At 28.3% G+C, this 12908-nt stretch overlaps 1 protein-coding gene across 1 annotated transcript; it reads left to right on the top strand.

The window, feature by feature from the left end:
* Positions 1 to 7: 7 nt before the first annotated feature.
* On the top strand, positions 8 to 12538 carry LOC148298379 (C-type mannose receptor 2-like). The gene is made up of 8 exons (XM_088276917.1): positions 8 to 51; positions 1458 to 1655; positions 2922 to 3176; positions 3844 to 4068; positions 7614 to 7895; positions 9198 to 9398; positions 10499 to 10753; positions 12130 to 12538. Exons 2-8 carry the CDS (start codon positions 1538 to 1540, stop codon positions 12381 to 12383), a joined length of 1590 nt encoding a protein of 529 aa, XP_088133043.1. The 5' UTR covers positions 8 to 51; positions 1458 to 1537; the 3' UTR covers positions 12384 to 12538.
* Positions 12539 to 12908: the final 370 nt, after the last annotated feature.

Raw genomic sequence — 12908 nt, 5'->3', positions numbered from 1 at the left:
TGATTGGTCTCAGCGATATTCATTCCGAGGGAGATTTCATTACACTCAATGGTAAGTAATCGTTTTGTGAATTTAAGAGGGTTTTGTTAATATGCCCTGTTGGAAAAAGCAGTCAAGTCGAGGTAAGGGCTTTATTGCTTTAATTTTCATAAACGTACTCTAATGTACAAAATTATAAAATGGCAACTTTGGACACTAAATCAGTTAATAGGAGCGGACTTGCAAAGGGTATATATTTATATATATATATATATATATATATATATATATATATATATATATATATATATATATATATATATATTATATATAAATATATATATATATATTTATATATATATTTATATTTATATATATTTATATATATATATACATATATATATATATATATTTATATATATATATATATATATATATATATATATATATATATATATATATATATATATATATATATATATTTATATATATATATATATATATATATATATATATATAATATATATATATAAATATATATAAATATATATTGTATATATATATATGTATATATATATATGTATATATATATATTATATATATATATATATATATATATATTATATATATATATATATATATATATATATATATATATATATACATATATATATATATATAAATATATAAATATATATATATATATATATATATATATATATATATATATATATATATATATATATATATATATATATATATATATATATATATATATATATATATATATATATATATATATATTTATATTGCTGGCTTCATGCATTTTGCTATCTTGGTAAATAAAAACAAAAACAACAACAAATCAAACACATTTCACATATTTTTACTATTACGCAATATAACTTTATAACCTGCTTCTATTTCTACAAAGTCAGTAATTAACAAAAATATTAGTAATATTAGTAGTAGAATATAATAGTAGAAATATAATAGACTGACGTTCGTCAATACATCTATGATTGCATGACTCATAAAAGAAATAAATTTATTAAATATTGTAAAATGTGGTATAGAAATGAGTTTTTCGCGTGTAACTACATAAGTATGTGTTAATTTTTAAAAGTTAAACACTTAAATATACCACTTACTGAGTTTTATTAACATTCCACAAAGTTAATGCCGAATCAATTAATAATATAATACGTTAGTGGTTTGTAAAGGCCCTTGAGATGTTGATAAATAAAAAATAAAAATGGATTTTTGTAAATATGTTGTTAAATCCATATTGAAAATAAACGATTTTTAATTTTATAACCTAAACAATAATCTATTTACAAGCACTTTATGATTTTAAAACTTAATTATGATTTCGACAAACAGTTCCTCCCTAAAAACAAATAAATAAAAAAAATTAAGATACATATAATAATATTGTATAATATAATATAGAATTTTTTGGGTCTCCATAATTTCAGGTACTTATGCCGAAGACAATTTATTCACTAATTGGAATGAAGGTGAGCCAAATGATAGAAGTGGTGAAGAAGATTGCGTCATGATGTACAAAAATGGATTATGGAATGACAATATTTGCAGCAGTAAATTTAGGTTCATTTGTACCAAAGATGAAAACAGTATAAAGTATAATACAATTTGTGACACTGCAGATAAAGGTAATATCAATATTTCTACCAATTTTTACAAACTCATCATATAGCTTACTTCCACGATACGTTAAAATCGATACCCTTGAAATAATATTATGAATACAATGGACAGTCAGATATCGAATCAACGAATGCTTCAACAAATGTATAGTTAGTAATTATTGATATCCTAAGAAATGGGAATATGAATACTTTGAACGAATAATTTCATCACACAAAATAGCGTTTAACGACTTACATTGACAGTTTTGATGATATACGAGTACTATTATTATCATTATCCAAGTGAACATTTTGAATATTTTTTTTGTCTTTTCATATTTTAACTAATTTATGATTTATTCCACTTAAATCTTATCATTTCACAATTTTTTATAAATAACACTTCTTTGTATTTCTTTTAAGTTACATTTTAATATATTCAAAACATTTCATACGTCCATCCGTCTCCATAGTGTAAGGGCAAGCATATTTGAAAACCATACTGGAGGTTTCTGGATTGTCTAATTAATAATTATTCATATTATAATATACATTGAACTAAAACCTGAATCTAAGGACCAAAAAAGACCTTGTCTTCAAATAATAAACGATCAAGATAGCAACATTCCATTAGATGCGAATAAGAGTCACTTGGCTTGACTTGGTACATTATGCGAAATCCTTTTTTCAAACAATATTTATTTTAGAGAATCAGTTCAGGATTCATAAGTAACTTTCTTTGTTTTTACTATTTTTTATGTTTTGCTGTTTGTTTCCCGAATAAATAATGCGCGTTTGTATTGTCAACTCCTTGGCTGATGAGTTTTAATGAAGATTTTATTTGAAAAAGGGCCGTTTATTTATTATTTAAAATATACGATATTAAAATATGTTTGAAACATACGAAATAATACCGATACCGTCCACTACAGTCCATATACCTAGAACTACCCTGCGAGACTACCTACCTTATAAAATAAAATATTAAGTTAAGATATTTCTTTGCCGGGTGCCCGTACTAGGTACGAGCAAATCCTCAAAGGTATTTTTTTTGCCTATATGTGGCATGAGCAAATTGAGCAAAGAGTTTTAAATGTAAAATTATATATCGGTGAAGGAAGAGAAGAGGCCAGGAGTCAGATGAAGAAGAATGCAACGGCTGTGGAACATCAGGAACACGACGGTACTTGGAGTAATGCAACAGCTGTTCCACTAGCAAGAGATGGGAAGACAAGACGCCAACGCTGAAAGAGAGGCAACTTATATTGTTTAACCATTGATTTCTTTCAGATTACTTCTTTCAACCTGTAGCTAACCGATGTTACAAAATGCACACGACTCCCAAAACTTGGCACGACGCTTACAGGGTGTGTTCTCACGAATCTGCAGCCTTAGCTATGATCAATAGTCCTGCCGAGGCTGAAATCTTTGTTTCCAATATCCTGCGGTATCCCGAACACACTTTGCGAGAGAACTTCAACAAGAAAGTGTTGTTACTTGGCTTCAGCGATCTGACTAGTCCTGGCGAATTTTTAACCATAGATGGCAAGTATATTCAGTAAAAATTACTTAATGCTTGAAATATCGTTTGTTCTATGCTAAATACACACTCATATATCGTACCCGTACAGGAGAAACTGACCAACTAACAAAACATAAAATGTTCAGGAGGGCTACTTAAGTCACTTTTGCTTGACAAGAAAATAAACACTAATGCAGTTAGTCATTTTTAACAAGTCAATATATTATGTATACTTCTAAGTTTAAAATAACACACACATATATATATATATATATATATATATATATATATATATATATATATATATATATATATATATATATATATATATATATATATATATATATACATATGTCCGCCTCCGTAGTGTAATGGTCAGCATGCTCGCATAAGTGAGTTGGAACTTTCGTGCATATTCGCTTACCCAAAAATATCAGTTGTTTTTATGTTGGGATTATATTGGATCATCACAAATGCAGGAACTTCTGAGGAATTGGTATGTTTTTTAATTAGGCGCATTATGACATCACAACCTATTGTCACTGCGTCGCGTGGTTTTTTTTGCCATTTAAAATGAAAACAACTTTGAAAATATTTTTCTTTACGAATTTGAAAAACTATTGTACGGAATTCATTTTGGTTTTTATATTGATTTATTAGCTATATATTTTTTTCTTTCTTATTGTTTAGGTAAAACTCTGGAGGAAGCTAGGTACGCAGAGTGGGCAGAAAATGAACCCAATAACGAGGGAGGGGAAGAACACTGCGGCAGTATGTTGAGAGACGGGAAATTGAACGATGTTTCATGTGACGCCAAGGCAATGTTTATTTGTGAAAAGGTTCTTACCAGCCCTCCAAATTTGGTAGTTCCACGCTTCGGGGAAGAGAATAATACTGGTACAAATAGTACCAATTAAATATAATAATAACGCTAGTCGATTTATGTATATTTGAATATATTAAATTTATGAATGTGTTATGTTGATTTCGATGCGCTGAATCATTGTACAAGTTTTTACATCATTTTCTGTCTTTGAAAGATTGAAGAGTTTTGAGTTGAGGTGTTTCTTTAACTATAATTATCCAGTGAAGGTGTTTGTAACCTTATTGTAACCGTATCTATGTTTTGAAGCCATTTAGTGACTGTTTTAAAACGCATTTGTTTACTACATACAACTTAACTTTACTTTTTTTTATATATTGACTTTATTATGATTCGAAATCAATCATAATTCTAAATGCGTTCTCTCTGACAAAACGTTGTATGATAAATGTTTAAATGGTAATATAAGGAAAAATGCAAAGCATAAGCATTATCAATACAACTAAGAAAGGTGTATTGAGATGTTTTGGGCATGTGAATCGAACGAGTGAAGTAAAAATAGTAAAATAAATTTATAAGATGAATGTGGTTGGTAATAGAAGCAGAAGAAGACTGAAGAAAATTTGGCATGACCAAAAATTTCAAATACTTGGGCGTGGTCATATCAGGAGTCGAAATAATTAGCGGGTATATATGAGGAGATGCATGAATGTAGAATAGGCGAATATTGTTTGCAAAGACAGATTGGTGTGGCGTTCTATTCTCTGTGCATCTCCCTTCGGGGAACCGGCGTAGTGGTTAGTTAGTTTTTTAGTTAGTTATGTTGCATATCACGATATTGATTAATAATTCTTCTTTATCCAAGATTTCTTGAACAAAGAAGATAATATAATTCTTTTAATGTATATTCGAGCTAAGCTTAGATTACGATGTTCTCTGAAAACTTAATCCAACCATGATGTTTGTGAAAAAGCACTAAAAATAAGGAATTGTAATAATGTAACGTTTTTAAACTTAAAAAGAAGAAGGAATAAAACATTAATGTACTTATCGATACACAAACATTTCAAATTTATATTGTTTTCAATAAGAATAATAGCCTTGTATTTAAAAAAAAGTAATCGTGTTGTTTAATGTGGGGATTGAGCATTGGCTCCAAAGACATTAACCACGAGGCTACATTCTAACCTTAAAAAACAACCGTATTTAAAAGAATTTTCAAACTGTAAATAAAACTAACAGGAATTAACACATTAAATCTATAAAGTAACGTTATTTGAGTGTTTAAAATTTGCAAGCTAATAAAAATTGTTGTAATACTTCAAAATAAAATAGTCTACAAAAAAAATTATCAGTTTATCCGTTGGAAATGTTTATTTATATACTTTAAACAATAAATATAATTTTGATACCGAATCCTGAAATTTTATTAACATATCTGCTTTATTTTTATTCAATATGTACTGAAATCCACCCAAGAGTTTCCCCGATTGCTTTGAAATTTCGATCTGCGACATCGTGAGATGTGAATACTCACCATTTTAATATGCTTTTTTGTTTCTGTTCCATTTAACCAGACTGCACCACAGTAACGCGTTATCTAGCTACAGCTAGTGACAGCTTGTATTATATAAGAAACATTATGATACTAGTAAACACATACATTACAAGTATATTAAAAACTAACTCAAAATACAAAACATTAAAAAAATAAGGTTTTGATCCGACGATGTTTTTAATATATTTCTTCTCACAACGAATAGTGCTGAATCTATAAAATTATAGACTTTCCCAAATAAATATAATGTAAAATTTATAGAAGATTTGGAATACAAAAATAACTATTATAAGACAAATAATTAATGCAAAAATATTGTAGTAGAATTGCGAGGGATCGCGTGTAGAGTAAGTTAGGAGTTTTTTTTACAGGTAAAATATTTTTTTAACCGCAAATCAGCGCTGTCTATTGATTGTAAGAGTAACACGAGCAAAACTAAACATTTCTAATGATGGACAGCGTGCTTCTTGATAGGTCCTGTCATTTATCATTTTCAATGTTTTTAATTGCATTGTAAAACATATTAGAGATGTTTGATTTCAACTTTGTTTATTTTCCATTTAACCAGACTGAGCCATAGCAAAGTGTAGTCAGAAACAGTTTGTTATAAATATAAATAATACTAATACAATTAACAAATAAACTGTTATTAAAATATTTTTTTAGTTAAATTCAGTTTAGAAATTAGTTAATTATGTCGTTTGTTATATGTTAGCACGTCGCTCACTCCTTTCAAGAACGTCACAAATCAAAAATCGTCAATTTTCAGTTATGCATGTTTTCGGAATGCTCAAAAATGTAGGTACTATATCCCAGCAAAAGAGGCATATTTACCCGCTACAGGGCAGAAAATGTTGTTTTTGCATTTTGAAGAAAAGGTATTGTTTAATTTTTTTTTAAATATACTAAATATTTTTCAAACGGAGAAAAAACCTTCAGGTTTTACCTAAAAAGATCTGTTGCACAGTAAAAAGTTCAATAAGTAGCTTGATATTTATTTTTAATACATTGTGTTATATTTTTTAACTTAAAAAACGTTCTCCTGAAAAATCCATTTTTTTGATTTATGACGTTCTTGAAACGAGTGAGCGACGTATTAGATAAAACGCTTATGGACCTGAGCGCCGAACAACGGACAAGTGAGATCACGACTGGAAGTAAACTCGAACATAATGAAACACAGTTGTTGACTTGATACTGGAAAAAAAACATCATGTCATTCAGAAATAATTTCACAATGTTTTTTTGCAGATTCGACACGATTCAGAGTGCGTATTGAATCTGTATTCTCGCAGTTATCAGTGAGAGGGTTACGAATGTCATCTTATTTTTATATTATTAGTACTGATTTGTCTTCCGAATGAGTAAATCGTATCTTGTGTTGTGAATAGAAATATTTTATCATGTATTTAATATTCAATTTGTTATTGTTATTAATTAATTTTTCGTCAGTCGGTAAGTATTTTTTTATTAACTTTTTAACAAATTAAATATAAATATAAATATAAAAATATATAATATATATATATATATATATATATATATATATATATATATATATATATATATATATAAATATATACATATATATATATATATATATATATATATATATATATATATATATATATATATATATATATATATATATATAAATATATATTTATGTATATAAATATATACATATATATATATATATATATATATATATATATATATATATATATATATATATATATATATATATATATATATATATATATATATATATATATATATATATATATATATATATATATATATATATATATATATATATATATATATATTTATATATATATATATACATATTATATATATGTACATTACATTTTTGACATCTCAACATAGATGAAGAAAAACATGGTAGTCCAGTAATTTTCAGGGCTTACGACCGTCATAGGTTGAGATGTTAAAAATGTAAAAAATAACATCCAAGCGGAGATAATCCAGATTCGTGAACAAGTGTTTGGAAACACTCAAAATTTTGTAAATAAATATGTGTAAAATTAAATATATACATGTTTTATTTCATACTAGTGCTTCAAGATAATGACAAGATACAATATGAGAAAAATCGTGTAAAATTTCGAAGGGATTACACGTATGAGGAGGGGATGGATGCCTTCTATAAAGAACACAAAATTATTAGAACGTGGTTAGAAGCTAATAGCATTTGCAAAATGGAGTCGGCAGAACTAGCCGTACCTTCGAGTGCAGAAGAAGTCCAAATTTTGTTGAAGTACAAAACAGACGAAAACAAAGATTATTGGTTAGGTCTCAATGACATGCGATCCGAAGGTGATTTCTTTACAGCAAATGGTAAGTGTTATTTATTATTTATAATTAGTGAAAGACAAATTAAAACTGGGTTTGGGTTGTGCTTCTGTGTTAGTCAGACCTTATTTGTAGAAATAGGATTTGTATACAGCACAAATATTATACAATATTTAGACAAATAAAAAAATACTTTACAAACATTTGTTCAGTCCATAAGACACTGCGTTGGATTGAAGAGATATAAATTTGATTGTTGATCATTCATTCATTTCATTCGAACCCTTATCGGCAGCCCAATGGTGCATAGGGCACTGCATCATAAAAATGATTATCTTGGTTGTTAACACATGAAGAAAAGGTGATCAGCCCTCCGCTTCAAGTACCAGTCCAGGGTAATATTGAATAAATATTAGAGTGAAGAAATCACTTTTATTTTATATTTATTTATTTATCTATTATATACATTTATTTGACCCTCCCCTGGGAATCGAACCCGGGACATCCAGAATGGTAACCGAGAATGCTGACCATTCACTGCGGAGGCGGTTGATCATTCGAAGTTAAATAATCAGTCCTACAATCTAGATTCTAGGCTATAGGAGTAGAATACTGTCCATTAAATTGGATAAAGATAAAACAGATGAAAAATAATTTATACAAAGATCTCACATTGTTCTTTAAATAAAAACGGCATTAAATATGGTACCTATCAGGACACAACATATATTTTAAAAATATTGAAACTATTATGATTTTGCAAGGGTAATTATAAGTACCTAGACAAGATAAGAAAAAAAGAAACACAAAAAATTCTCAATACATTCTTAAAAATAATATTGAAAATATTATAAACAGTAATTTCTGCATCAAAGATTTATTAAAAAAACATTTAGTTTAGATTCAAATGAGTAAACACATACATACATATAATATTTCTTATGACTCATTACAGGTAGTGCCATGAATATCCAATCTCACGAAATGATTAAGAAATGTTTTTATTATTTTATAAATAAATTATTGCAACACGTGTTTCCATGCATTCCTTATCATTTTTAAAAACCGTTTGTGAAGCTAAGTTTAAATTTTAGTGTTGTGTCTTTGGAATGTTGAAGTATGAAGTGGGGGAAACAAAAGCTGTGTCTTATTTATATTTATTTATTTTTATCGTTTTTGTTTTTTTATCAATCGGAATATGAACAAGGGTGAGGAGGCATCAGTCATTGTCATATTGTTAATTATGAATTTATTATTATTTATATTTAAGCAAAAATAAAATAAAAATGGATAAATATTACATCAAAGTGACTACCGAATTAATTTTAAATAAAATATTTATTTCAGGAACATGTTCACTTGAGTTATCGTTTAAAAATTGGGCCGATTCAGAACCAAACAATGAAAATGAAGAAGATTGCGTTATAATGAATAAAACTGGATTCTGGAACGATGTGGAATGTTTGAATAAATATCCTTTTATTTGTAAAAAGGATGCACTCAGGACAAATTATAGGTACAATGCCGGTTGTGAGACATCTGACAAAGGTTTTAATAATTTCTTTATTCTACTTTGATATTCCTTTTACTGTATCGATCTGCTGTTAGTTCATTCAAACACATTCATATTATATACATTTTGACATCTTAACATATGTAGATGAGAAAGAATATGGAGGTCTGGATATTAACATGACTTTTAAAATGTCATAGACTGGTTAAGCGATCATAGGAAACATACATTCCTTACATATTTCTCGTCAAGAATGTGCATTGTTTGCACTGTTCACATTTATTCTTTATTATAAATCAATTAGAAATCCAGGCCCATATTCAACGTTAAAATTTATCTTCTTCGCTACTGTTGTCATTAAAACGTAAAACGTAGTTTTGTCTCAAATCTGTATTTAAATTTTTTTGTGGTTTAGGTTCGAACATAGTCCAAAATGAGACAATCAGAGAGAGAAAAAAAAACAGATTTCTTCGACCCCTACATGCACCCAAAATACCTCTGATACCATTTTTTTTTAAATAAAATGATCAGTCCTTCCATTTCTCGAATAAAGGAGGACAGTATATTTGAAAAGTGACACAAGTAAAAGAACTCGAAGTGAAGGACATTACAGCGTTATAGAAAAGAAGTTGCAGGGAAAATAAGTAGGAAAAGAATAAGAGCCTTGCTCACAAAATTAGTGCTTACATTATTAAAAAATTGCCACAAAAATATAAAACAAATTAATAAAAATGAATAAGTTTAAAACTATTTCAAATATTTTGAACCCAAAGTGACACATGACAGTCGCTGTAATTTTCTAACAATGACATTTAGATCTGTCGTACGGACTGTATAAAATCGATGTTCACAGTGTGTTTCACTTCTTCGTAGCTTTAAAAGCTTTAAACAAACGGTGCTTGAGGCAACAAGGATACTCCTCCCTTTACCATATAAATGAAAAACAAAAGAATAAAAATGACCCATTTTCTAAATCTGCAGAGAAAAATAGGACTTGTATGATAGTTAAAAAGAAACTATCCAGCATGTTTTTTTTTATCCCTATTAATCAATTGAATTTTACGATAAAAGGATTGTCGGAATTCTACTATATTGGCATAAAAGTTAATCAAACATAAGTATTTTTAAATTACAGATTACTTCTACCAGTATGAAACGGATCGGTGTTACAAAGTACACACTACTCCAAAAACATGGCACGACGCATTCAGCGTATGTTTTCATGAATTGTCCTCATTAGCCATGATCGAAGATCCATCGGAAGCCAAATTCCTCATCGAAAATATGGCTAGATATCCTGAGCATACATTACGAGGAAATTTCAACAAATCGATAGTTTTGCTGGGTTTAAGTGATCTTTTAAAGGAAGGAGAATTTGAGACAGTCAACGGTAATAATTAAAGCGATTATATTTATTTGTTTATCTTTAAAAAATACTGATGAGCCAGAAAATTACATTAAGTTGAATTATTAATGTTGTTTAAACCATCTAAGCATACTTACTACGAACATATTGAAGTACGTTTTGTAGATAATAGAGTTCTGGACCACAACATTATGTAACTTTAAAAAAAACTGTTATAAAATCACTATAACTTTGGTCGGCTTCGAAGCAGGCACCTCCTTCCTAAAGACTAATTGAGGATGAATCGGTTTTATTCAAAACCGATCGACGTTTTAGGAAGATAAATTATGATGTAGTTATTTTATAACTAAGTTACTTCTGAAGTTACAAAATGAGAAATTATAAATTTAATCTTCAATTATAAAAATATGTGTTCTAAGAAAAATGAAAATACTTTTTTTTGTATTTTAATCTATTCAAAAATATTTTTTCTAAACACATTTAATTCAACACAAAATATTTCGTTAACAATAAACTTTCAGTAGTATACTTTTTCGTAAAAAATCCCTTCAATTTTATTTACAAATAATCCAAATTTAACCATCTTTTGCTTAGATTTGCCTTAATCCTTAATTAAATGTTGTGAATATTTTCCTTTCTCAGTTGAGCATATCAATATTGGAAAAGTATTTTCCTATCTCATTTTTGCATATCTATATTAGCACATAGTTTGTGGGAAACGCTTTACAGCGCATTTAACTTACTTTTGGTGCTGCGAGAGACGCCAAAAAACATTGTGAAGATTGGAGTTGGATTTGTGGTTACTTGTGATTAAGTTACTTGCGATTAGTATACGACCCTAATTAGTATACTAATTAGGGTCGGAATTAATGAGAAAATCGTCCGAAAACAATATGTTACTTTACTTAACATTTTCCTATCTCAGTGTCAATTCAATTCAATTTATTTAATTTAAAGATAATATACACATTACAAACTTAAATTTAAATCGTATGCATTAACATAAATATAGGCAATATAAAATAGAAAATAAACAAGAATACTATTGCTAAAGGTGTAGAAGAATCCAACCTCAAAAAACTACTTCAGACACATGGAACAGATCAATATCCAATCAGATATTGTTCAACATAGCGGTAGCTCTTCGTACAGGCATAACCATCGGCAGGTTGGTTCTGTGTATAGGAATGTGAAACAATCTATGTCGACGCTGTCTTAGGTAACTATCGGGAACATACAGACCAATGTTCCGGATAATTTCAGGATTATCGATCATACCGCGCAACAATCGATAAAAATGCGTAATCAAATACTCAGTTATTAGCTCAGTATACCTATACTGGTTAAGCCGGTATTTTAAAATTTCTGTTAAGTATACACATAAATTTGTTGTTTTACAGGAGATATTGTTGAAAGCCCAATGTATAATGACTGGGCAGAAGGTCATCCCGATGCAAGAGGGCAGGAGCGCTGTGGTGCCATGCTCAGGAATGGAAAGTTGATATCCGTTTCATGCACAACAAAGGCCATGTTCTTCTGTGAGAAAGTTTTGATCAGCTCGGACCCACTGATCGTTGGACGGTCCTCGTACCAAAAAAAAAAAACTTCGTCATCTAATTTAAACCGGCTGAGAATCCAACAAAATAAAAATTGATTACGCATGAAAAAAACTTTAGTATAAAGTGACAAATGTTATGTAAAAATTTTATATTGTAAAGGTGGATTGTGGTATTTTACTCAGAAAACCTTTTTTCAATTTTTAAATATTTTTTTTTTCTTCAATAAAATATATTTTCTACAGAACATTGGCATATTTATTGATAATTTCCCATTTAACCACTGTTTTAGCAACGATTTGGGTCATTTTAACTTATTGTAATTTCAAATGCGATAAACATTCAAATACTTTTTTTCACGAATGAATAAATTAAAAAATACAACTAAGTCTCACATAGTGGTTGAAAAAATTTAAGTAGAAAATTAACTTTAGCATATTTTTTAAAACTGGCTGCATCTTACTAGCTCAGTCTGGTTAAATGGAAAGGGATAGTACACATGTCTTCCTCAGTTTCTATTACCAACCACATTCTCCTCATAAATTTGTTTAACTATTCTTTCTTTATTCATTTAATTCACATGCCTGCTTGGGTATGTGAATTAAATGGGCATCTTAACACAT

This window comes from Brachycentrus maculatus, unplaced genomic scaffold (genome assembly GCF_059751285.1).
Source record: "Brachycentrus maculatus isolate JH-2025_06_01 unplaced genomic scaffold, ASM5975128v1 h1tg002118l, whole genome shotgun sequence".
In the NCBI taxonomy this organism is placed as follows: domain Eukaryota; kingdom Metazoa; phylum Arthropoda; class Insecta; order Trichoptera; family Brachycentridae; genus Brachycentrus; species Brachycentrus maculatus.
This window is presented reverse-complemented; position numbering and strand designations above follow the sequence as displayed.